At 36.3% G+C, this 27352-nt stretch overlaps 2 protein-coding genes across 8 annotated transcripts in view; one reads left to right on the forward strand and one right to left on the reverse strand.

Annotated features, from left to right (window-relative positions):
• The window catches only part of LOC127414526 (dedicator of cytokinesis protein 8-like), a 71759-nt gene extending 68122 nt beyond the window's left edge, over positions 1–3637 (reverse strand). For both annotated transcript variants that reach the window (XM_051652600.1, XM_051652599.1), the window contains exon 1: positions 3456–3637. In XM_051652600.1, the coding sequence (XP_051508560.1) occupies positions 3456–3508 (53 nt within the window). In that variant the 5' untranslated portion in view covers positions 3509–3637. The remainder of the gene's footprint in view (positions 1–3455) is intronic.
• A 29-nt stretch (positions 3638–3666) lies between these two features.
• Positions 3667–27271, forward strand: cbwd (COBW domain containing). Of its 6 annotated transcripts, none has more exons than XM_051652608.1 (17): positions 3667–3807; positions 4475–4511; positions 7036–7152; positions 7409–7495; positions 8331–8427; positions 12298–12389; positions 13157–13216; positions 13520–13557; positions 18624–18670; positions 22404–22490; positions 22589–22633; positions 23263–23319; positions 24120–24171; positions 25635–25703; positions 25807–25872; positions 26402–26531; positions 26809–27271. In XM_051652608.1, the coding sequence occupies exons 3-17, from the start codon at positions 7053–7055 to the stop codon at positions 26865–26867; spliced, it is 1086 nt and encodes a 361-aa protein (XP_051508568.1). In that variant the 5' UTR covers positions 3667–3807; positions 4475–4511; positions 7036–7052; the 3' UTR covers positions 26868–27271. The 6 variants fall into 6 exon arrangements, with proteins under 6 accessions (XP_051508568.1, XP_051508567.1, XP_051508564.1 ...); XM_051652604.1 differs by lacking the exon at positions 3667–3807 and adding an exon at positions 3863–4394; XM_051652607.1 differs by lacking the exon at positions 4475–4511 and having other exon boundaries at positions 3671–3807.
• The last annotated feature ends 81 nt before the right edge of the window (positions 27272–27352 follow it).

Below are 27352 nucleotides of genomic sequence, written 5' to 3' on the forward strand. Positions count from 1 at the left end.
AAACAAGGAGGGACGTGAAGATTGGTGCATGAGCAATTCAAACCTGCAAGGGAAATCTGCAGCGTACTGTATGTTCTGACGTTTTCCCCTTTTCAAAGCTGTCGGCACGAGACAGCATGAGTTCAGCTCTTTTGCAATACAAGCAGCTGCAGCCACAGCAAGTATCGGCCCCCAGTGAGATGCGTTGGTCAGACTGCAGTTTACTAGAGTAGACACTTTCATGAAGATTAGGGAATCATTCTGTTGACTGAACAGTTTTAATTCTGTCTTTTTTTTTTAATTATTATTGCATTCAAGTTGTTCCAAACTTGTATTACTTTATTTCATCCATGGGACACAAAAGGAGATGCAGAATGTAAGGGAATGAAAACCAATCACTATTTTTTATGTTTGTTTTTTTTTTTTTTTTTGTAAAGGAAAGAGCAATGTCAACATTCTTCAAAATTTCTCCTCTTATGTTCAAAAAAAGAAAGTAAAGTCATACGGGTTTGGAACGACATGAGGGTGAATAAATGATGACATAATTGTCATTTTTGGCTGAACTAACTTTTTATGTGTTAACTGCCTATGATCTCTCCCTACCATCAATGAGTCACACTCAGTTTCCCTTTGTGTCCTTACAAAGAAGAAGTGAACAGTGACTGTTAATTACCTAATAATAGTTAACCAAAACAGAAGTAGTCTAAACCTAAAACACACTACAAACTTTTCAGAAATCTATGTAAAACATTTTTGCACTATACCTTTTGATGTTTTTGAAACAGGATTGAAAGACTGGTGTTTTTAAAGCATGATCATTATTATGTAACACACTATATAAGTGATACACGTTGGATACTGATGCCTGTCAACTAAGGATGGGCATTTCAAGTAATTTTGTAGTCGATCACTCTAACACATTAAAAAATGAGTAATCGATTACTTGAAATTTAGGAATTATGTTCAGCCCTCAACTTTAGAACCCGTTTTTCTTTCCTGTTATTCCTTTTACAATGTCGTGCATCCACAGCGCCAACCAATATATTGAGTTGTAATGGCGAGATTAAGGTGAGAAAAGCAGTTTCATTGTTGCCCACGGCAGTCAAAGGCACAAAGGAAAATTAATATTCAAGCAGTGTTTTACTAGCTGAATATTTAAAGCTGAACAAGTACTCGATTAATCGATTGTTCATGCACATCCCTACTGTCAACATGTCTCAACATGAGAAACAATCCTTTACAGGTTTGACAAAAGCCAATGACGCTTTTGAGTACTCACTACACTGAAGGTGATGAAGACTGAAATGAATGACTTTTTAGAATACATTTTCATCCAAAGCAATTTATATTGAATTCACCGATAGCCTCCTTGGAGCAATCTGGTGTTAAGTGCATAAGCATATAATGGTGACAAGGGATTTTTTTTAAGGTGCGTCCCAAACCGCGCACTTCTACACTATGCTACGCCATTTTGTAGTGTAAAGTGTAGGTAGTGCGAGTAGTAGGTTTACACTGAAAATGCAACAAAAAGAAGTGTACTTTAAGTACTCGGATGATGCACTTTTTCAACTGTCTAAACGGAGTGTGGAATGTTGGACACTTTATGCACTCAGCGCATGCGGCTTGCCATAGATAGCGGAAGGGGCGGAGCTACTGGTCTGACAAAACAATTGTAAATAATGAAGAATGTAGCAGCTAGCGAAACTTCAGTGAAGACAGCACCTAACAGATGTATGTTGAATGCTTTAGGCTACCCTGACCCCACGCTGTGTGAATATGTGCGTTGTTTAATATACGAGTGTTGAACTGAGGTTGGCTAATGCGCTAAAGCTAGCGGCAACACTTCACGTGCGTTTGAAACGTCACTTCCGTCAGCTGTTAAACGGCGAATGCTTCCGTGTAGTAAAAACCATCCAGTGTTCCATTTGGTACGATGCTACACTTTGAAAATTCAAAAATTAATACACTACATGGCTGAGTGCAAAGTATATTTTATAAGTGCATAGTGTGTCTTTGGGACACAGCTTTTGTAACATTCGTAGTTGTCACCAAATCTGCAACATTTCCATTACCAGCCCAGAGCCTTAAAGGGATAGTTCACCCAAAAATGAAAATTCTCTCATAATTTACTCACCGTCATGCCATCCCAGATGATTTTTAGAATTCAAGTAATCCATAAGACTTCAGTGGTTAAATCTATGTCTTCAGAAGTCTTATTACTTATTATTATGCTGCCTTTATGTGCTTTAGGAGCTTCAAAAGTTTGGCACTCATTCACTTAAATTGTGAGGACCTACAGAGCTGAAATATTCTTCTAAAAATCTTTGTTTGTGTTCTGCAGAAGAGAAAAAGTCATACACATCTAGGATGGCATGAGGGTGAGTAAATGATGAGAGAATTTACATTTTTTGGGTGAACTATTCCTTTAAATATTAAGCAACAACCATAGAAAGGTTTAGAACTTAGAGAACACCAAATCTGTCCATGAAACAGTGGAAAACATGGAACAATAAGCAAAACAAAAACCTAATGTCCAATGCAACAAAACTCTAAATAATAAAAAGTGTCCATTATGAAACCAAAGATGTAAAGATTCAGTCCAATGCATGATTTCCAAGATCTTGCTGAAAAAACAAACAAATAGCAGTGTGCCATATGACAGTTATGTTTATGAATGAGCCTTTGTTTGCCTGTGTGACATAAACTCACAAGATATAATACAGATCATTACCCTGTATATGAGTCTTTTGTATTATTACCGGATCCCTTCTTCCACATTGTTCTTATATTAATTTCCTCCCCACCTGGTGTGCATTTAAACAGGAACAATACATACTTCCACTTTAGCTTGACACCTAACAGGGGTCATAACTGACCTAACATAACCAGATAAAGGAAGGGGGTTTACAGAGGAAATGATCAAATATACCGGAGCTCCAAATTTAGAATTACTCTGATTTGAATAAAACCTCCTCTGAAATGCCTTGCCTTACTCTTTCGTTTTGCTTAAGGGATGCATGTGCAAATCCTTTGAGCTCCAATTACCTTTCTACAGTACAGATGTATCAGAATGTTGACCATCTGCATAATGAAAGTGACAGGTAGAAAGTGACAGGTAATTGACGCCATTAAACCTGAAAATTACATGTCAAGACTGCACATAACACTACAGATGCTGTTAAATATTAATTGTCAATGCTGCAACAGTAATAACTGGTCAACTGATGTTTAATAATCAAACAGCAATAAATCACAAGACTCATAAGTCTATGTCTCATGATACAAGTCCACATGCACTCCTGATGTTAATATCCCAAACGTGTAGCTGCCTGTTCCGGAATTCAGTTAAACTCCCTGTAGATTTAAGACAGAGCACTCCAGACAGACAGAAAGACAGCTCCAAAACTCAACTCAGATTCCCCGGGATCAGTCGGGTGCATGAGTTATAGGGTCAAGCCAAAGGATCGGAGGGTTACCTGTTGATTTTGAGAGCGAATGCTCTTCGATCTGATGCTGGCAGGGAAGCCATACGAGTTTAATGTCCCTCCACGCAGAGCAGGGCAGAGGAGCACTTTGCTGGGATGGTCGCAGATGGCATCGCAAGCCTCATCTTCGCGGTATCAGCGGCTTTGCTGGGCGGAAACTTCCGCATTTTAACTTCAACCCAAACAGTGTGGTAATACGAGAGAGAGAGAGAGAGAGAGAGAGAGAGAGAGGTTAGTCTAAGCTACTCAACGATGTTATGAAGATTAAAAGATTAAAGACCCACCGACGACAGATATCAGGCCATTACAAACACGAGTGTGTTGATCAGAATAACCCTATAAGGTATGTTTCACACCCATTAATAGCTTTAATCGACACTTCGTAAATAAATAAACAATAGCTTATGTATAAAATAATAGGCCTACTTCCTAAATAAAAAACAATGTATAATATGTTGATATGCATGGTCTTGTGATCTTTGGTGAATAAGGTCTTTCGGCTTTTCAAAACATATTTGGTTAATATTTCATACGCTTTGACGAGTTGCAACGAAATCTCTTCAGAGATTTGAAATAGGGGAGATGAGCGCGCCCTCTGTCGGACAGGAATGCGCTTCGTCAACAAAACATTACAACAACAGAGTGCAAGGTTTTCTCTAATAAAGACTATTAAAACAAATAAATAGACTGGCATATATGTTTGAGAATGAATCGCTGATAAACGAGGAAGTTTTCCAAACTTTTCCTTTGTGACATAATATACCACTCCTGTCAAACGTCCCGCTGATGTCAAGATTTATTGTGAAAAGGAGTATTTTGGTCTGTTCTCGCCCAAAACCGATTGGATTACTTCTGAAGACATGGATTAAATCACTGGAATCTAAGGGAATACTTTTATGCTGCCTTTATGTGCTTTTTGGAGCTTCAAAGGTCTGGTCACCATTCACTTGCATTGTATGGACCTACAGAGCTGAGATATTCTTCTAAAAATCTTCATTTGTAATCTGCAGCAGGATGAATGTCATACACATCTTGGGTGGCATGAGGGTGAGTAAATGATGAGAGAATTTTTATTTTGGGGTGAACTATTCCTTTAACTCAAATGGAACCAAATATACCGTAGATTGTGCCTAATTTATTATTTTTAAAGATTGAAGTCCATAGAGAATATCGACCCAGATTTAATTTTTATAACAATTATAGTGGTTGTATATTTTTTATGTATCTATAATTGTTTTAGTGTTGTCCAGTTGAATTAAAATAAATGCAGAACTTTTCTGCGACGTTGACTAGGAACTGTCATAAGTCAATGTTGAGGTCGGACCGTAATCACAGACGCACCAGCATATCGCTCAATGAAACAGTGCTGTTCATTTACCTACTGGAAACCAAAGATCACTTTGCAGGTCTTGTTTTAACGGATTTCTTAAACTCGTTTTCCGTAAAGTGTAAGTTTGTTTCTGTCTGCTTTCATTGTCGTACATGGCGTTTCTAGATGTTTTAGACTGACCGCGCATGTGTGTTAGAGCCCTAGACTGTCAAAAGCGGTGAAATTGAGCGTATGCTAAAAGATTTCTATTATATCACAGTAATGTCAGGTGTTTGTCATCATTTCAATGAACTCTCAGTCAAGAATGAATATCGTATCATATCATACAGGGTCATGACTCATGAAAACCTGGAAATATCAGGGAATTAGAAAATTGTGATTTCCAGGCCTTGAGAAGTCATGCAAATGTAAAGAGTCTAAAGTAAATAGGCTATGCATTTTTCTAGAAATGCTTAGCTCTAAAATATTTCATCAGCTAGAAAAACATTTTTTTTTAGTATTCACAAATGTCAGTTTGTTAAAGTAAACTGGAAATTCATCGGTCAAAAGGTGTGGGAACCCTTGTTGGGGAGGCTGGGGCTAGTTGTCACACTGGGAAGATGTCACAAGGGCTATTTTAGTGAGTCCAGTTACACAAATGTGTGTTTTGTCTAGCTTTTGTTTTGTATGTTGGTTTAAAATACCTTGTTCAAAATCCTTTAAAATTGAACGTTGAATAACACCTTTGTCACCTGTGCATTTATTTCTAGGATATAGTTGCCAAAAAGCTTTCCAGCATCCAAATGAAAGGCTAAATCCAAAACAAATAATTGAGATGGTGGAGTTTGCTTCAAAATAAAAACAAACGCTTATATGTTAAATAAATTGAAGTGGTTTTTTTTTTTCTTCAATTGTTATTATTAATACCTCATTGTTTGCTTGTATTAAAAATCAATGCAGAGTAGATATAATAGAGGTAATTTAAAAATAATATTTTGTTATTTATAAAGTTGTTTGTGTTATGGACATGACAAGACTACCATTACTTTGAATATTGTTTTAAATAAAAAAGGAATTCATTCATTCATTCATTCATTCTTTTTTTTTATTTTTATTTATTTTTATTCAGAACTTTTGGAATCAGTTTCCTAAAAATGTGTGTTTTGTGATGTATATCACCATCGACCAAAGCTTTCAAGAATATCACAATGTACATTTTTGCTTATAGTACAGAAATTGACTTTCAAAAATAAACATATCCTGAGAAATATTCAACTAGCCCTGGTGTGCCATATATACAACTCTAGAAAAAAATTAAGAGACCACTACAACATTTCCAGTTTCTCTGGATTTACAGTTTGAGTAAAATGAAAATGTTTGTTTTATTCTATAAAGTACTGACAACATGTCTCCCAAAATCCAAATAAAAATATTGTCATTTAGAGCATTTATTTGCAGAAATATAACAAAAAAAGATGCAGTGTATTCAGACCTCTAATAATGCAAAGAAAACAAGTTCATATACAATTTTAAACAACACAATACTAATGTAGAGTTCAGAAATCAATATTTGGTGGAGTAACCCTGATTTTCAATCACAGCTTTCATGTGTCTTGCAGGCTCTCCACCAGTCTTTCACATTGCTGTTGGGTGACATTATGCCACTCCTGGCGCAAAAATTCAAGCAGCTCGGCTTTGTTTGATGGCTTGTGACAATCCATCTTCCTCTTGATCACATTCCAGATGTTTTCAATGGGGTTCAGGTCTGGAGATTGGGCTGGCCATGACAGGGTCTTGATCCGGTGCTCCTCCATCCACACCTTGATTGACCTGGCTGTGTGGCATGGAGAATTGTCCTTCTGGAAAAAACAATCCTCAGAGTTGGGGAACACTGTTAGAGCAGAAGGAAGCAAGTTTTCTTCCAGGAGGTGGAGGATCGGTGATGATCTGCGGGTGCTTCAGCAAGCCTGGAATTGGGCAGATTCATCTTTGTGAAGGACGTATGAATCAAGCCACGTACAAGGTTATCCTGGAAGAAAACTTGCTTCCTTCTGCTCTGACAATGTTCCCCAACTCTGAGGATTTGGTTTTTGTCAGTACTTTATAGAATAAAACAAAAATGTTCATTTTACTCAAACACATACCTATAAATAGTAAATCCAGAGAAACTGATCATTTTGCAGTGGTCTTTTAATTTTTTGTATATCCAGTATAACCTTGTCAAATGACCTTCAATCTGTGTGATTATATGACTCTTATTAGTTCAAAAGATCTCAGTAATGGAAGAGGAGGATGAATGTCCAGAGTTAGTTCCCATCAAGGAGAAGCCCACCGGACCCACAGCTCAGATTCCTGTTACTATCATCACTGGATACTTGGGTCAGGTTTTTAATCAGTCATCTTTTCTAATTAACAAGGTCAATGCCATTTGTCTATTAAGTGCATAATAAAAAACTTATCCCAACAAAGCATTTTTTGTTTGATTTGAAAGTAAGCAATAAAAGGACATTTACTTTTTATGCATTATATTCTGTTGCTTGCAGTAAAGTGTTTCCTCTTACTTTGTTTTTAAATACAGGAAATAATTTTTTTCCCCACAGTGGCTTAAATTTACTTCTCTCTTTTCCTTACGCAGGTGCAGGGAAGACAACACTTTTGAACTACATATTAACAGAGCAGCATAATAAACGAATAGCTGTCATACTTAATGAATTTGGTGAAGGTAATTTATCAAATTAGAAAACAAATAAGCAATTAAAATACCTCTAGTCTAGTCGTAATGCCTTGATTTTTTTGGGTTTTCAACTGTCCCAAATGTCCCTCTTGATTGCTCTCACCATCATGAACAGAAGAGGGCAGCAAAGCATTCCCTATTTCCTTAATCTGCGCAGTGGAGTAGTAGGACTTAAAGGGATAGTTCCCCCAAAAATGCAAATTCTGTCATCATTTACCAACCCTCATTTCGTTCCAAATCATATGACTTTATTCCATGGAACATAAAAGGAGAATCTTTGCAGAACGTCTAAGCTGCTCTCTACCATACAAGAAAAGAGTTTTCCATGTCGCTTGAAGCCATACAATAGCTTTGTGTGAGGAACAGACTGAAATTTAAGTCATTATTTACTGAAACCCTTTCCTTGAAAATCTTGCTTGACAGCTGTGATCATCATTCACTTTCATTGTATGGAAAAAAATTAAAGTTCTCCTTTCTTGTTCTCTATAAAGTCATGGAATGACATGAAGGTGAGTAAATAATGACAGAATTTTCAGTTTAGGTAAACTATCCCTTTAACCTTTTTTCTTTCCATATGACTTAATTTGCTGTGTAATGTTGGCTCTTGAATATGCTTACATTTTTCAAATTGGAAAGCTTATACAATTATGTCTCCATGCACGTTTTCGTAATGATTTTCTTTTGCCTTTTGTTTGAAAACACAAACAAATGTTTCTGATCAAAAGTACTGAGATTTGTTGGCAACCTAACCAAAGATGTGATGTTGGATAGCTCTGCACATGCTGAGATGTTGAATGGTGACCTGTTCTGTGTTGTTCTGCAGGCAGTGCTCTAGAGAAGTCTCTAGCAGTGAGTCAAGCAGGAGAGCTTTATGAGGAGTGGCTGGAGCTGAGGAACGGCTGCCTGTGCTGCTCTGTAAAGTACAGCCATCCAAACATCTTCTATAAATACTGGGACAAATATTATTCTTTGGAAATATTTCCATATATAACGAATATATAAATTTTTCAGATGATACTCATCCTTTAAAGGTATAGTTCGCCCAAAAATTACATTTCTGTCATAAATTCCTCACCCATATGTTGTTCCAGAACTATGTGACTTACTTTCTTCTGCAGAACACAAAAGGAGACATTTTAGAGCTTAAAAAAGCACTCAACTGTGTCAAAGTATTCCATGCACGTGCATAATTTTGTTTTTTGCATTCATGAGTGCATGAGAGAAGCTCGTTCACGTGTTCATGTGTTCACGCAAGAACTTGCACTGTTTTTGCCTTCACTTTTCAGTCATGAAAAAAGAAAAGTGAGTAATGGAGGTGAAGTAACAGTTGAATACCTTAAATTTCGTCTTGTTTCTCGACTTGGAATATGATGCACGAGTTGCATGGACTACTTTTATGAAACTTTTGGGTCTTTTTTTAAGCTTTAAGCTTTAAACACACCTCTGGTCATTTTTTGGATTTGTGCACACACCACTTTAGTCATCCTCAATCTTTCTTTTATAAATAGTGTAACACACAAAAAAAGACAAAATTGCAACAACAAAAAATATTTTTATATAAAGGCTTAAGTGCCAAACGTGTAGGCCTATAGGGTCATTAGAGACCCTAGGTATATAATTATTTTTTTTTTTGCACTTCCATAAATTATATTTTTAATATTATTTCACATCTATATAAGTTTACTATCATAGGATATCTGTTTCTTTGTTTATTCAAAGAGAATATTATATATTATTATTCATACAATAATAGTATTATATACTATATTCATACAAATAAATACTATATCACATTGATTTTGTGTGCAACAACGGTGAATTATCTGTATGCCATATGCAAGTACTCATATATATAATACATGCTATTTATTACTCAAGTTGGCGCTGTTATTTCAGGGATTGACTTAATTTACATTTGACATTGCTATTTGATGAAGAAACAATAGCAAGTACAACACATGAACAGTATGATATGACTATTGTCATTTGGGTGTACTACTAAAATTATGTAAGTTGTTCATCGATTTAGACTCAATAAGTGCCTGAGAAAATACTTGTGTAGTTGAAATTTCAGTGTGAAAGTAATGAATCCTGTTCTAGATTTGTCCTGATTTATTTCATTATCTCTTTGAAATATGAAAAATAAGACATCAAAATATATCAAAATATATTTTATTCTATTGTTTTCTAATTGTCTTGAAAATATTTAGAATATTTTACAATTTTGAAAATATTTGTGAATTAATTTTAGCATTTTGTAGATCCATTTGTGATATATATATATACGGGCCGTGTTTCTAAAGACCCGAATTTGTAAGAGTGTTTGGTAAAATTCCCATGCATTTAAGGGTTACAGTGAGTCACTAGCAATTGCCATTGTATTGAAATTAGCGAATGGGACACTCTTTAAAATTCCTTCTTTTGTGGAAGTCATTCAGGTTGGAACGACATGAGGGTGAGTAAATGATGACTGAATTTTCCTTTTTGGGTGAACTATTCCGTCAAGTTCAGGCTTTACCTTATGATGTGAACTTTTAAAAGAAGGGTTCCCATGGTCATGAAAAACCTTTTTCTAGATATCTATACAATATTTAATTGACTACAAATTGCTTTTGGTGAGTGCAATCTCTATAAAATAATTAAAACTGAAAAATTCATGGAAATGTATTAGTCAAAAGGTGTGGGAACCTTGTAAATAGAAGCCCACTATTTCTGCTCCTCTTAAAGGGATAGTTCACCACAAAATTAAAATGCTCTCATCATTTACTCACCCTCATGCCATCCCAGATGTGTATGACTTTCTTCTGCTGAACGCAAACAAAGATTTTTAGAAGAATATCTCAGCTCTGTAGGTCCATACAGTGCAAGTGAATGGTGACCAGAACTTTGAAGGTCTAAAAAGCAAATAAAGGCAGCATAAAAGTAATCCATAAAACTTCAGTGGTTTAATCCATGTCTTCAGAAGCGCTATGATACTTGTGGGTGAGAAACATATCAACATTTAAGTCCTTTTTTACTACACTGCCTGGCCAAACAAAAAATCGCCATTTGGATTTAAATAAGCAGATAGTTAAGAGGCTATGATTGGATCATTATTGCAGTGATTAATGTGTTTCAGCTGACAACAGTTCTTTTAAACCTAACTGATGCAGTGTGTAGCTTCTCATTTCTTAAACAACCATGTCGGAAAACGTATTCTGTGGTCGTGGAAAAGATGCTACTGTGTTTCAGAAGGGGCAAATTATTGGCCTGCATCAAGCAAAGAAAACAACTAAGGAGATTTCTGAAATCACTGGAACTGGGTTTAGAACTGTCAAACGAGTATTATTAAAACCTGGAAGGATAGTGGTGAACCGTCAGCTTTGCAGAAGAAATGTGGTCGGAAAAAATCTTGAATGATCATGATCGAAGATCTCTAAAATGCTTTGTGAAGTCACATCATAAAAATTTAACAGTAAAACTTACGGCTATGTTTAATAGTGAAAGTAAGAGCATTTCCACATGCACAATGCGATGAGAATTTACAGGATTGGGACTAACAGCTGTGTGGCCACAAAAAAGACACTTATTAGTGAAGCTATTTGGAAAAAAACGACTTCAGTTTGCTAGGGAGCGTAAAGATTGGACTGTGGAGCAGTGGAAAAAGGTCACGTGGTCTGATGAGTCCAGATTTACCCTATTCCAAAGCGATGGGTGTGTCAGGGTAAGATGGGAAGCGCATGAAGCGATGCACCATCATGCATAGTGCCCACTGTACAAGCCTCTGGAGGCAGTGTTATGATCTGGGGTTACTTCAATTGGTCATGTCTAGGCTCAGCAATGTTATGCGGCAATAAAATGAAGTCAGCTGACTACCTGAATGTACTGAATGACCAGGTTATCCTATAAATTGATTTTTTTCTTCCCTAATGGCACAGGCATATTCCAGGATGACAATGCCAAGATTCATCAGGCTCAAATTGTGAAAGAGTGGTTCAGGGAGCATGAGGAATCATTTGCACACATGAATTGGCCACCACAGAGTCCTGACCTTAACCCCATTGAAGTCTTTGTGATGTGCTGGAGAAGACTTTATGGAGTGGTTTGACTGTCCCATCGTCAATACAAGATCTCGGCCAAAAATTAATGCAACTCTGGATGGAAATAAATGTTGTGATGTTGCATAAGGTTGTCAAAACAGTGCCACAATGAATGCACGTCATAATCAAAGCTAAAGGGGGTCCAACAAAATACTACATTATGCAACTTTTTTTTGGCCAGACAGTGTATAAATCTACACTTTCACTTTCACATTGTTCTTGTATTGTTTTTGGTGATTTGCATTCTTTGTGCATATCACCACCTGCTGGGCAGGGAGGTGAATTTATAGCAAAAAAGGACTTTTCGGTTTCTCTCCCACACCTATCATATCCCTTCAGATGACATGGATTCAAACAGTGGAGTCTTATGGATTGCTTTAATGCTGCCTTTATGTGCTTTTTCTGGTTTCAAGTTCTGGCCACCATTTACTTGCATTGTATGGACCTACAATATAGCTGAGATATTCTTCTAAAAATCTCCTTTTGTGTTCAGCTGAAGAAAGTTATACACATCTGGGATGGCTTGAGGGTGAGTAAATGATGAGAGAATTTCATTTTTGGGTGAAATATCCCTTTAAGTTCAAGTGTCTTAATAACTGCTACCCCACTCTGCACTCAGTGACTATATGTATTAACAAACATATTTTTACATAGTTTATCATTTAAATATGTGAAATAATAAATAGTTGCATGTGTTTTTTGCTTTTCCAGAGACAATGGGTTAAAAGCCATTGAAAATCTAATGGAGAAGAAAGGAAAGTTTGACTACATTCTTCTAGAGACAACAGGATTAGCAGATCCAGGTATTTTATAGATTCTTATACAAAATATGACAATACTCCAACAGACACCTGAATGATATTAGACCATCCAGTGGCATCCTTGTCCATTGTAAGGGGCCTGGCTTTCTTTGCAAGAAATCGTCAACATTGTGTCTTAGTTAAATTACTGTATAGTTCTATTATAATTCTATATAAATAATTGAGCATCTGAGTAAAATTGAAATCAATGAAAAGGCAAGAGAGCTCAGCATCTCCATATATGTGTGACAGGTGTCAAAGCCATTGCTCTACAGGACCGAAGCCCCTTTTCACTGCTCTGCAATGTCATTGGTCGAGACAGGGTTGTCACTCCTGTGGGCCTCAGGGGGATAAGCCCCTCCCCTTCTTCAAAGGGTGGTTGTGGGCTGAATGGGTTATGTTTCTGTCTGATGTCTTTAAGAACATTGCCTTCATTATGCTTCTATCAAATATTTATAGTGCTTTCTTATTCTACCCTGACAGTTTGGCAAAACTCAATTATGTGAACAAGATTGTTGGAAAGAAAGTTGGAAAGCATGGAAACAAAAATGTACTTTGTAGATGGACATTTTTAAGCCACCCATAAAGTTTAGTTATGCATTTTGAAGTGCATACCGGCACCCATAACCTGTTTTAGACCCTTTTGCTTGAATTATGCTGCAGAAATGCTTTCAGTAACTTGATAAACATTGCAAAACCTAATTATACGCAAAGCTGAAACATCTTTGTGATTTTGCAATACTGATTTAATTTGTTTTATTCCAAACCAGGAGCTGTGGCCTCCATGTTCTGGGTTGATGCAGAATTAGGGAGTGATGTCTACCTAGATGGTAAGAACCTAAACTAATAAATGCTTCCCCAGAAGTCATTGATGGTTTGATTCAGTGGGATTCAGCTTTTGCATTTTTTATTTCGTCTTGGGTTTTCTCTGTCTTTGTTCTTTTTCTTTATTCAATTGTTTTTTTTTTTTTTTTTTGTGGTTTTTTTTTTTTATATATTTGCCTATATTTCTAGTATTATTATTTTTCTGTACAGCATTTTGAATAAATTTTTGTTGCTATTAAATGTGGTTTATTAATAAATGACTTGACTTTGACTGTCAGTATGATACAGTTTTCTCACCCCCCATGCAGGTATTGTTACTGTCATTGATGCTAAATATGGAATGCAGGTATGTTGCACATCCATTGTGTCAAACCACAGACCAAACTACTTTTGCAAAGTGATATTTTGTTTTACATATAGGTCAACATAGTAAACAAAAAGATTGGCTTATAAGCAAAGTTGTTACAAAGTTGATTCAATTTTTCAATGTTGCAGTACATTATTGGCATGATTGTTCGCATACAATATTGCCAAAGCATAAATACACACACAAAGAACAGTAACAGAATAGTGAACAACCGGGAACTGCAATTAACAAAATAAAATAAGAATAAAAATAACGTGCCAGTTCTGTTAAAGAAATAGTTCACCCAAAAATGTAAATTCTCATTTCTCATTTACTCACCCTCATACCATGCCAGATGTGTGTGTCTTTCTTCAGCTGACCACAAACAAAGATTTTTAGAAGAATATCTCATCTCTGTTGGTCCTTTCAATGCAAGTAAATGGTGACCAGACATTTGAAGCTCCATAAAGGCAGCATAAAAGTAATCAATAGGACTCCAGTGGTTTAATCCATGTCTTCAGAAGCGATATGATAGGTGTGGGTTAGAAACAGATCAATATTTAAGTCCTTTTTTACTATCAATCTACACTTTCACATTTTGAAAGTGAAAGTGGAGATTTATAGTAAAAAAGGTTTTGAATATTCATCTGTTTCTCATCCAAAGCGATCACATCACTTCACAAGACGTATATTAAACCACTGGGGTCTTATGTATTACTTTTATGCTGCTTTTATATGATTGTTTTGAGTTTGAAAGGTCTGGTCACCATTTACTTGCATTTATGGACCTACAAAGCTGAGATATTCTTCCAGAAATCAGCAGGAGAAAGAAAGTCATACACATCTGGGATGGCATGAGACTAAGTAAATGATTAGAACATTTTCATTTTTGGGTGAACTATCCCTTTAAAGGGATAGTTTTCCCATCCTGTTTCCTCTGACACTTCAGCCTGGGAGCAGGACAGTGGTACTGACACCTGGATAATAGGCTGCAATTTAGCTGGTGTCAGTCTTGGCAAGTCAGACCTTTTATTGCAGAGGTGGCACCTCTCTGCACTGTGGCCCTCCGGGGTTCCATGAATGCCTGTTGAGGCAAAGACAGGGAAGAAAGGGCTTGATAGAAACTGAAGAAATAATGGAGGCAAATCACTCTGACGGGCCTGTCATCCTTTGTCCCACGCATTCATTGTCAACGATATATTCATCCATTCAAGAGATAATTCAGGGGGCTCAGGTGAGGTGTGTCCTCTCTGGTTTTGGCTTGTAAAGACATGTCAATTGGGTGCCCTCGCGTTCCTTGATCTCTGCCAGTCAGACTGACAATCGGCAGAGTTTGAAATTTGTGTAGACAGAAGATGAGGCTTGTCCCCGCTTCCAGAGCTCGATGTTGTTACATATTGAACACAGACAATGTGACATCTCTCCAGTCAGCTACACTGGCAACAAATAAAAGAAAATAAATTGGATTATCTTTTCAATAAGCAAACTGTTCAGAAGTTATCTTATCATGGAAATGGGATTACATTTACAGAGTATCCGCGGGTCCTTAAAAAGTCTTAAAAAGTCTCACGTTTGCTTTTAAAAATTTAAGGCCAATAAAAGTATTAAATATCTTAAATAAATTACAAGAATAGAGGGACGTGAATAGAGGAGACACTTAAAACAGCAGAGTCTGCGTGAGACAAAATCATCTCTCTCTCTCTTGTGCATCCATCATTTAGCAGCAGACGCTTGAGTTTTGTGTGAGCGTGCGCAGTGAAGGGCATTTTTACTGAACTTACGATGTTACACATGTATAAACCTTCATAAACCCATTAATCCAAAATGCAAATGCCGTTATTCTGCATCTCTGTAAGCGAGCGATGCGCTAACACTCTCGCTCCTGTTTATAATCGACAAAGCTGTCACTGTTGCAATTTGCAAGCAGTTGGAGCGGTCTTTTGACACCTTTCCAATCGTGGCGCTTCCTTATTTTACATCTCCTTTGGTAATAATTGTAAAACTAACATAACTACTCAGCTGTAGAGTTACACCTGTTACATCTCTCTAGATCTGACATATACAGGGATTTTCTCTGCCATCTGAATCAGTCAATTTTTCAATTTTTGTAATAATATACAAAATATATATATATAAATATTATAATATTAATAATATATATTATCTATATTTAATATTTGTATATAATCTGTTTTCAAAAATACATCATAACTAATTATGCATCACAGTTCTTTTTCATAATTTAATCTGTTAACATTTTCAATACATCTTGTCAACATTAAATGGCCATTTTTAAGGTAACTGACGAGTTTTGACTTTTACTTGAGATATTTCACACAAAAATGAAAATTGTCATCACTTTCATGCTGTTGCAAACCTGTATGACTTTCTTATTTCAGTGGATATCAGGAGGAGATATTAGGGAGTTTCAGTCACCATTCACTTTCATTGAATGAAAAAAGATGCAGTGACAGTGAATGGTGACTGAGACTAAACATTTTGCTTAACATCTCCTTTTTTGTTCCATAGCAGAGAAAAATTCATATGGACTCGGGGGTGAGCAGTGATGACAGAAATTTCATTTTTAAATGAACTGCACTTTAACTACCTGTTAAAGTATTTGGTAAAGGTATCTGCCAAGAAAAAATATATAAATGTTATTCAGCACATGCTAGACCTTATTCACAGCAGCGCCATCTTTGATTTTGAATGGGAATGACAACGAAAATGTGAGGGATAGACGTACAGTCTCTTCAATGGGCTTTACAGCAGTTTAAAGTGTTTTTGGATCGTTCCGCGTACAAAACATTGAAAAAATATATTTTCAAGACACTCAGTAGACAAAAAACTCCAGACAACATGAGTGATGTGATCTAGGAGCTTTATGCCATTGACGAGATGATGAGTCTATCTCTCACAGCCTCGTTTCCATTCCCATTAAAAATCAAACATGGCGCTACTGTGAATAAGGTCTATAGACCAATACTCTTTTTTTACACAAATGTCAGCGCATGTGCAGTAAGTGGTGGCAGAAAGCCAGCTGACTGTTGTGTTAGATTTGACAGATTGGATGATGACACAAAACCATCATAAATACAAACATATTCTTAGCGATACAATTGCTGTAATAAAATGAGTTAATAACAAATATGTAATCATATTTGCTATAAATTTTTGTTGGAAAGTTGTGTTGAAATGATCTCCTCAGTCCAGTCAGCTCTGTTGATGGCTTGAAGCCACAGCAGTTAACGAGAGCCCTCAGAATCATTTTTCAACAACGTAATCCGATAAAAGTTTACTTTTTGCGCATGGTTTTTGCCACCACTTCTGTGTTTGACATAAGCGGTGACGTTGCCAAAGCATTGGTCTATTGCGTCACATCTTGCTGGAAATATAGAGGCTACATACTTTAGGCTACATGCATTCATAATAAATTAATATAGAGTTTTAATGTTGTATTAACTTATTTAATAAAAGAAAACACATAAATGCACAATCAAATATACAAAACATGTCCAGAGACATCCAAGTAGCCTCAATGGTTTTGTATTTACCTGCAAATTTCTTACATTTTTCTTTTATTTAGCCTTAAAAAGTCTTAAAAAGTCTTAGTGAGTTTTAGTGAGTTCACATCTTGTTATCGTGGAGCTGTCAGTTTGCTGATATGCAGTCATGTTTAAGACTTATAGTACCAGGAAGAAAGCTTGACGGAATTGAAAACAGCCTTTTTGTGGAAACTACAGAACCCAGTGTGACGTAAAGTGTTATCAATCTATTAGATATTATAAAATTGGTCCAACTCTAATTCCTGATTTAAGGAACCACGTTTGAAGCTGATATATGCATACCTGTGAGCACACATCAATTCAAACATATAGGCTATTTATGCACCAAATTATTATGTTGCCACTCAAAAATTTGTTTTACTGCTTGTTCAGTTTAATTAAAATGAACTAAAGCAACACAATTCTAGAACATTTTGTCACAACTTGATTTCATTGCTTTCTATCCATTTATCCAAAATGGAAGTTTACTTAATCCATTTGAGTTGGGACTACATGAATACTTTTTCTGGTGTTAATGTAGCACTGATGAAACTGGGCAGGGGATTTTCATTTCCCAGCATGCTTTGCATGGGAATCGATAGGGAGAGTAAATGTTAAAACTAGGTATAATTATATGTGTTTTTGTGCAAGATTAATATAAAGGGGGATACTTGTTATTTTTTAATGTGGTGTTATGTTGAGATTTAGAAGAGTTTTGGTTATTTTGGAGTTTTGGGGGTTACCATTATGGTGAAAAGTGTTGCATGAGCTAATGATCAGGACAGGTAGATGTCACACATGAGATTGATTGCTTACTTCGTTGAGCAATTGCTGTGCTATCCATAGCATAATTACTAAACTGCACTCTGCATGTATTAAGCATGCTAACATTCTCTTACACTAGTTAGTACTTAAAGAACTAAGAGATATATTTGAGTTACATTTAAGCGTCTAATTTTGTTGGGTTTACCCAATTTAGCCGGGCTTTTTCTACACAAAGTATTTGTGTTGAAATTACACAGTAATTTTAAGTAAAGAAAACTCATTTCAAACACATGGAACCACTGTCCACAACTGAATCAAGTTCAGCTAAAGAGCTATTTTTTTTTTTTGTGTAAAAAGCTTACAGGTAGGCTAATGAACTATATTACTTCACAGAAAAAAGAAATTCTGATAATTATCATTATTAAATGTAACAATTCATTGTTCATTGGCATCTTTTAGAATATTGCTGTTGCTGTCGTTTCATAAAAACAGTAAGCCATTGGAGGCCATTAATGACATTTTACCACAGATAAGGCGGCTGTTAGGCAATGTTAAGGTTTTGTTAGGCACTAAGTGAAAATACATAATTTACCCATCGTAAAATCACTGTAACACACAGCTGGTCGTGGTTTATTGCTTTATTAAAAAAACGTAACAAGGATTTTGTTTTACAAAGTGTTTATCTGTTCATAGTGCTTATCATTTTACAGACTTGTAATTATTGTTTAAGTGTCATGTAATAATTTTTCCCTGTAGCATCTAACAGAGGAGAAGCCAGAGGGTCTTATCAATGAGGCTGCAAGGTAAAACCTTATTTGATTCATTAATGCATAATTATGCTGTTATGGAAGTTACCTACAAGTGAATAAAGAATTGTCCATTGTAGATCAAACTGTAGTCAATTTTGTGTTAATTTTGTACACATTCATTACAAAGTATATTATCTGCATATATTATCAGCATAGTCAGCATGTTTGTATTTTAGAGTGTATTCCTGTATGTTTATATACATAAATGAGTAGTTGACATAGAACATTTCCATGAGCTTTGTTTTAATCAACATCAAGGTTTTAGGTTAAAATCTGCATGAATGTATAAGGAAAGGTATATTTTTGGTGCCTACTTTACACCTTTTTTAATCACGGTTATAACAAACATACAGATGTAGTGAAAATGCTTCTATTTTTTTATGCACATTGATTACAAAGTATTTTATCAGCATAGATCAGCAGAAAGAATTACGAGATGTCGAGATGTCTCCCTTTTACTTTAATAACAGCATGCTCTTCAGCTGGTATGGTACAGTGCATCCGGACAATATTCACAGCGCTTCACTTTTTGCACATTTTGTTATGTTACAGCCTTATTCCAAAATGGATTAAATTCATTATTTTCCTCAAAATTCTACAAACAATACCCCATAATGAAAACATGAAAGAAGTTTGTTTGAAATCTTTGTAAATTTATTAAAAATAAAAAACGGGGAAAAAAAAAAAAAAATCACATGTACATAAGTATTCACAGCCTTTGCGCAATACTATGTTGAAGCACCTTTGGCACCAATTACAGCCTCAGGTCTTTTTGAGTATGATGCTACAAGCTTGGCACACCTATTTTTGGGCAGTTTCTCCCATTCTTTTTTGCAGGACCTCTCAAGCTCCATCAGGTTGGATGGGGAGCGTCGGTGCACAGCCATTTTCAGATCTCTCCAGAGATGTTCAATCAGGTTAAAGTCTGGGCTCTGGCTGGGCCACACAAGGACATTCACACAGTTGTCCCGTAGCCACTCCTTTGTTATCTTGGCTGTGTGCTTAGGGTCGTTGTCTTGTTGGAAGATGAACCTTCACCCCAGTCTGAGGTCCAGAGCGCTCTGGAGCAGGTTTTCATCAAGGATGTCTCTGTACATTGCTGCATTCATCTTTCTCTCAATCCTGACTAGTCTCCCAGTTCCTGTCGCTGAAAAACATCCCCACAGCATGATGCTGGCACCACCATGCTTCACTGTAGGGATGGTATTGGCCAGGTGATGAGCGGTGCCTGGTTTCCTCCAGACATGATGCTTGCCATTCAGGCCAAAGAGTTCAATCTTTGTTTCATCAGACCAGAGTATTTTGTTTCTCATGGTCTGAGAGTCCTCCAGGCGGGCTGTCATGTGCCTTTTACTGAGGAGTGGCTTCCGTCTGGCCACTCTATCATACAGGCCTGATTGGTGGAGTGCTGCAGAGATGGTTGTTCTTCTGGAAGGTTCTCCTCTCTCCACAGAGAAACGCTGGAGCTCTGTCAGAGTGACCATCGGGTTCTTGGTCACCTCCCTGACTAAGGCCCTTCTCCCCCGATCGCTCAGTTTGGCCGGGCGGCTAGCTCTAGGAAGAGTCCTGGTGGTTCCAAACTTCTTCCATTTACGGATGATGGAGGCCACTGTGCTCATTGGGACCTTCAATGCTGCAGAAATTTTTCTGTACCCTTCCCCAGATCTGTGCCTGTTACAATCCTGTCTCGGAGGTCTACAGACAATTTCTTGGACTTTATGACTTGGTTTGTGCTCTGACATGCACTGTTAACTGTGGGACCTTATATAGACAGGTGTGTGCCTTTCCAAATCATGTCCAATCAACTGAATTTATCACAGGTGGACTCCAATCAAGTTGTAGAAACATCTCAAGGATGATCAGTGGAAACAGGATGAACCTGAGCTCAATTTTGAGTGTCATGGCAAAGGCTGTGAATACTTATGTACATGTGATTTTTTTCGTTTTTTATTTTTAATAAATTTGCAAAGATTTCAAAAAACTTCTTTCACATTGTCATTATGGGGTATTGTTTGTAGAATTTTGAGGAAAATAATGAATTTAATCCATTTTGGAATAAGGCTGTAACATAACAAAATGTGGAAAAAGTGAAGCGCTGTGAATACTTTCCGGATGCACTGTATTTGTGCAAAACCTGATGATCCATGTTTTCCCGGCATGATTTGAGAGTGTTCCAAAGAGTATCTTGTTTGCTTCAATGGAAACAAGAAAATGTACAAAACTGTACCAAAAAGTTGACATGATTAATGTAAAAAATGTGCTTACTCGACCTAGAAATAGTGCAGAATCTTAATTATTTCTTTGCATTTTATGTCATAATGTTTCTTTGTTTTACATTTTTTCAAAATCTTCAAACATTCTATTTATAAACAGGTTTAAAATAGATTTTCAATCCCAGATTTTCAATGTGGTCTCAGACTTTTGGACCCCACTGCATATATTTTTACGAGTGCCTAATGTGGTCTTTCGAAATACTGTTTGTGACTGTTATCTCTATTAAACATTACAGCTGCCTTCTTTTGGCTCTATTGTTTGTGCAAAAACATATCCGATTCCAGCCCAGCTCCCTGCACCTCACCTGTTGCGCTCATTGTGTTGTTGTTGGGGTTTGGAGGCATGTCGGAATGCTCACAAGTGTCAGAGGCTGGAAAAAACGGCCTCTGCTCTCTGTTTCTGTTTTCCTGCCATGCAAAATGCTGGTGCCTTTTGAGTGTGTCACAAACCATGCCACCCACATACAACTCAACAACAGGCAGGGGGATGGATCTAACACAACAAAGAGTGTTTACATACTCACATACACACACATGCCTTTAGATACAAAGAGAGACTGAAACATTGAACACAAAGCAATAAAGACAGTGACAAAAGAGAGAGAGAATAGGATGAATTGTTCTCATACTGTATTGTTCTATTGATGTATTGTGCAGCTGTAATCACACATACTTGCATACAGCAAATAAATTGCAAGAATGGGTGCATATAGAGGTGATTTGTTTTTTATGATGAATAATCCAAATGAAATGCCCTGAGCTGAGGTGTCACAAGCTTTTGTCTCAGAAACACACAGACACATATAGTAGAGATGGGCAGCATTTATCAGGTGATTGTGAATGGTGCTGAATGCTGGTCTCTTTTTTTATTTTATTTTTTAAGACAGCTCTTGTTGATCTGACCATCATCGATAAGTCTGATCTGGTGAATAAATGGGTAGTTGACATAGAACATTTCCATGAGCTTTGTTTTAATCAACATCAAGATTATAGGTTAAAATTTGCATGAATTTATAAGGGAAGGTCAATTTTTGGTGCCTAGTTTTTATTTCTTTAAAGTTTTACACCTTTTTTAATCACTGTTTATCACAAACATACATACAGATATTTTGTTTTGTTTTTTATTTAATGTATATTCATTACAAACTATATTATCAGCATTGTTGATTTGAAAAATTACCATGAATTTCTCTTCAGACTCCATAATTTTGTGCAAAACCTGATGATCCATGTTTTCCCAGATTGAGTTGATCCATATAGAAGTGATTTGTTTTTTATGATGAATAATCCATATTGAATTCTCTGAGGTGTCGCAGGCTTTTGTCTCAGAAACACACAGACACATATAGTAGAGATGGGCAGCATTAATCAGGTGATTGTGAATGGTGCTGAATGCTCCTCTCTCACTCTCTCTCTCTCTCTCTCTCTCTCTCTCTCTCTCACTCACTCTTTAGACAGATAGCTCTTGCTGACCTGACCATCATCAATAAGACTGATCTGGTGAATGAGACTGAACTAGGGCAGCTAAGAGATGTAGTGAGGTGAGCATCTATCCAATCCATCCATCCATCTTACTATGATTAATTGATAGATGTATTCTGGATGTCTGACTGTATTTTAAATGGGCTCTCTATTATAGGTCAATAAATGGGCTCGTAAAAATTTTGGAGACACAAAAATCCAGGTGAGACTGACCAACGCTATGCAAAAACAACAAATACAAAACGAACACATTTTTATTCTGATCCATAATGAAAATCGACTCTGCATTATGTATCGTAATTTCAACCAATTTCAGGCCTACTTTTAAATAAAGTTCTTCTGCCATTGAGGTTAATCCTGAAATAAAACATGAATAAATGCAGTCAGTTTCCATATGCTAAGATTTTCTGACTGGTGTATACACTGAAGAGATAAACTTCTGCTTTTTGGATCTATTGTATTCTTCTGCAGTGTGTTTTTGCTGGGGTCAAATTGACCCTCAAACGGAAACAATGTTACTGTATTGAACAGCAGTCACAATTATGACAAGTGCATGCCTACTTTGTGATACAACTGAGGGTGAAAGCTTTAATACTATGTGCTAATTTCGCAAGTACTGTTTTTAGTTTTTACACATTGTGGTTTCTGGGAGCCCAGACATAAAAGACAGTAAAGTAAATCTCTACAGAACATTACTGTTAAGACATTATTTGTCTTTTGAATGGAGAACCTCAAAGACAGACAGAGTATCTTTGTGATTTAAAGATAATTTAATTGTAATGCTGAATCATTGACTGATTCTGATTTTAAGTATATTGTCATTCCCTATAGGGTTAATCTGTCTCGAGTATTAGATTTGCATTCTTTTGACACTAAAGACAGTATACGGTAAGTGTTTATTATTATTATTATTATTATTATTATTACTATTATTAATTTATTTTTTGAGAGTTCTTTCAAGAATTACAGTACTTGATTCTCAATCAACTGTAGTATTGAGCAAGTAAAGTGAAGTTTGTTGTGATCTATTCAGGACTGTTCTGTTCACCAGTATTTTGTCCAGAACATTTTGTGTAACCGATCAGGATCAAACACTCCATTATCTCATGCTAATTTTGATGACTTACACAAAAACAAAAACTGCAACACCCTTTTTTAAAGAGTAATTACAGTGAGACACAGTAAATGTGAATGGCTTGGCCCAGCTGCGGAGGATTATGGGATGTCGACAGTATAGAGAGGACAACTCTTTACATGCACTTCCACACAGACTGCCTTTCAGCCCTGACTGTGGCCCATTTGCCCCCCTGAGCACAGGCTGCTTGTCTGGGATGACCCCCCTCTGGTCTGCTGTGTGGTACTCACAGCCCAGCGAATAATCCACAGAAATACGTTTGCCCTCCCTTAGGGGTCCGAGCCCTCTCTCCCGCTCCCTCATATGCTTTCTTCTTCTGTCTTGCTTTATTAAGCTCGGTCTTACTGTTATTAAACCCAAAAGCTCCTCTGCATAACATCAGCACTAGGATTAGGACTGTCAGTGTAGTCGACCTCTTTGAAAGGTTTTAGCTAAGACTGTACATCTGTCTGATGCATTTGGGTATGTAAGAGGGTGTTGTTTATTGAAGGAATTTGACATCAATCAATACTGTTCACATTCACATTTAAATGGTTTGATTTGTGTTCTGCAGGTTAGCTGAAAAGCTGCAGCTTGTGAGAACAAGCCAACCACATCTAGACAAGGTGAAGTCTTATTGTCTCACAAGATTTAGAATTAGTGTATTGCCTTTTGAATACTGATAGAATGTAAATAAATCCTAAGACATGTTTAAAAGATTTATCTTATAATAAATTCAGAGTTTCATCACAGTAAAATTGTTTCTCTTTGACAACAGGCCTTAAAGGAATATTTCACCCAAAACATTCTGTCACAATTTGAATTTTTCTTTCTCATGCGGAACACTAAAGGAGATGTTTTAATGAATAACTCAGTCTTTCTTTTAAAATTGGATAGTGCCTCACTTTACAGGTTAAAAAAAGGACACAAAAGTATAATAAAGTAGTCCATAAGGTGCATATGTCATATTCCAAGTCTTCTGAAGGCATACGTTTGGATAGAAATAACAAATAAATTTTATTTTTTTAATAACAGCTTTGACGTTGGTTGCACATTCATGAACGCTATGAGAGAAGCTCATTCACAGTGGCTCGCGTGTTCACAGTTGAACATGCGTTGTTTAGCACTAAAAACATCTCCTTTTGTGTTCCGCATAACAAATAAAGTCCTACAGGTTTAGAATGACATGAGCATGATTAAATGATGACAGACTTTTCATTTTTGGGTAAGTTGCGGGACATGCTCTTGTCCTAGTAAAAAGAAAATATTAAATACAGGTAATTGGTTAGGTCACCAAATTATGTCCAATGTAAAATCTGGGTCCTGAAGCAGAACCAGTTGAGAAACATTACGTTAACCTGTTATACAGAGAAAGGATTGTAATTCACAGTTTGAATAAACTTTCCGCACTGTTCCGACTGATCTGAGCACTTTGAAACGTTTACAAACATTATGTAGAACCAAATGCTATCCAGCTTCTATGTTTCTGCAAGGGGTTTGTTAAAACCAGGATCTTTGTTCCATATTAAATTTGGTCAATTTCCTCATATCTTCGAATCAACGTCAACATAGGAATTATTTTCATTAGATGGGTCACTTTCCCGCATCCACCCAGTCTGTCCCGACCCTCTTCCTGCAGAGCCCGGCTTCACTGCTCTTTTCATGTAAATGAGTGTCCTGTTTTCCGTTGTATTTCCAAAGGAAAAAAAAGGAGTTTATAACTTCAACACTGGCAAACAATGGTTTAAATATCTGTGAAGGGCCCACGTAACACCTACAGTACAGCAAAATGGGAGCTAAATCAAGACCAAGGGAAATTTTACACTCATTCTGACACTTTTAAAGATAGATACATTATTAGAAAGGTTTTTTGTAGAAACAGAAATTTTTCAATCAATTCTTGCTACTGTTTTGGACATTTTTTACATAAATAGTGCCACATTCTTACATTTAGGGATTAAGTTGTAATTTATAACGTCCCTTGATCTGTTTTGAAATGTTTGTTCATCCTTCCCAGACCCCCATATGTTTTTATTTTATTTTATGACAAGTACTAATGTTTTTTTATTATGTATTTGTTTTCTTTTAGAGTATGCTGACTATAACATTTGAAGTACCTGGCAGTGTTTCTGAAGAGCAATTAAATATATTCATTCAGGTACAAATTTGTGCTGGGAACAGCACGCTTGCAAAGTAGCCTGCAAATTAATTATGTTTGAGTAAAATGTAGTGAAATGGAATACCACATTTTTGTCCTTTAGAACCTTCTATGGGAGAAAACATTTAAGAACAAAGCAGGATTGCCAATGACAGTTATTCGGTTAAAGGTGAGGATAAACAGTGATCATCTGTATTTTCTCTCACCATTAGTGTGCAATAGCATAATTTCAGAAGTCACAGAAATGCTTTAAAGGAATATTCCGGGTTCAATAAAAAGTTAGGGTCAGTCGACCGCATTTGACAGACGATGTAATGTCATAAAACAACTGCAAAAATGACGTTTTAAACAACTTTACAGCTCAAATAATACATGAGTTTTAACAGAATGTAAGTGCTTTAATAAAATTATAAGCTTCACATTTCTGCCATTAAACCCTCAAAAATGTACCCTCCCCATTCACTTCCATTGTAAGTGCCTCTAATCTCGATTTTTTTTCCTTTTTTTTCCTTTTTTTTTTTTTTAAAGAAAAGGAGGGACGTGTCAATTATTTTTTGTGATAATTAGCATTATGCCACAAATTCTGTCAATTGAGCTTAACTTGTACTGAACCCAGAATATTCCTTTAATGCTAGACAATAAGTACAGCATGAAGTGTCAGTGCAGATGTAAGACTGTTGTGTTGTGTGTTGTGGCAGGGCATCCTCTCTGTCCAACAGAAACAGAAGAAGGTGATGTTGCAGGGAGTCCATGAGCTTTATGAGCTGGATGAGACACCAGAGTTTTGGGAAGATCACGAGCCAAGACTCAATCGACTCGTCTTCATAGGTGAGGGCCGGCCCGCAACATGACTTTGTTTAAATCAGTTGTTGAATCACAAACACATGGTCATGACTGGTCTGTAGGATTTAATAGAATTGAATAAAATTGAATTGACTTAATTGTCCCTTAATGGCACAATACAGATTAATTTGCCATTTTAAGTTGTACAGCATTTTTTCGAAAACACATTTTTGGAGTGTGTTATAACTAAACTTTGTGCTTTATTACTTTTTTTTAGAAATTGTCTTGTACAATATTTGCTGTTTACTCTCTCCTCACTTAGGTCGAAACCTTGACGGCGAGATTCTGAAGAAAGAGTTCATTTCTGCCTTGTCAAATTAAGGCATTATAGACTAGATGAGACCCAAGTATACAAGTCATACAACACCCTGTAACCTCTCATAATATTTGATGTTTAATGTTTGATTGAAATCTAAAAAAAATTATGTTTTCAGCTTACAGAGATAAGAGATTGATATGAGTTTGGTGCTTTTAAAAAGACACCTGGGTTGCAAATCCTGCCACTGCTAAATTTATATCATGCTGCAGGTGATTGTGAATGTAATGGTGTTAAAAAAAAATGGGCATCTTACTTTTAAACGTGAAGAACATGTACCTGAAATTAAAATTTAAAGCATGTTTTTTTTGTCTCCGTTTCAATCAGTACATGTCTTAAGCACAAGTTGTCTTTTTTGAACGGTTAGTTTTTGGTTATTTTTCTCCAAATAAATTTCTGGAAATGTGTATCTTTATTTTGAGATTATTTCATTATTTAAAGAATTTGTTTGGTTAGGGGGCCTGGGTAACTCAGTGGGTATTGACGCTGA

Source organism: Myxocyprinus asiaticus, chromosome 24 (assembly GCF_019703515.2).
Source record: "Myxocyprinus asiaticus isolate MX2 ecotype Aquarium Trade chromosome 24, UBuf_Myxa_2, whole genome shotgun sequence".
NCBI classification, from domain to species: Eukaryota; Metazoa; Chordata; class Actinopteri; order Cypriniformes; family Catostomidae; genus Myxocyprinus; species Myxocyprinus asiaticus.

What these genes read in the sequence shown, in the direction of transcription:
- cbwd (XM_051652604.1), top strand. Translation starts at nt 4,251, where the DNA reads ATGTCAAGATTTATTGTGAAAAGGAGTATTTTGGTCTGTTCTCGCCCA. An exon ending in ACTTAATGAATTTGGTGAAG is followed by an intron (nt 7,496 to 8,330) that starts GTAATTTATCAA and finishes GTTGTTCTGCAG; the next exon opens with GCAGTGCTCTAGAGAAGTCT. An exon ending in AATTAAATATATTCATTCAG is followed by an intron (nt 25,704 to 25,806) that starts GTACAAATTTGT and finishes TTTGTCCTTTAG; the next exon opens with AACCTTCTATGGGAGAAAAC.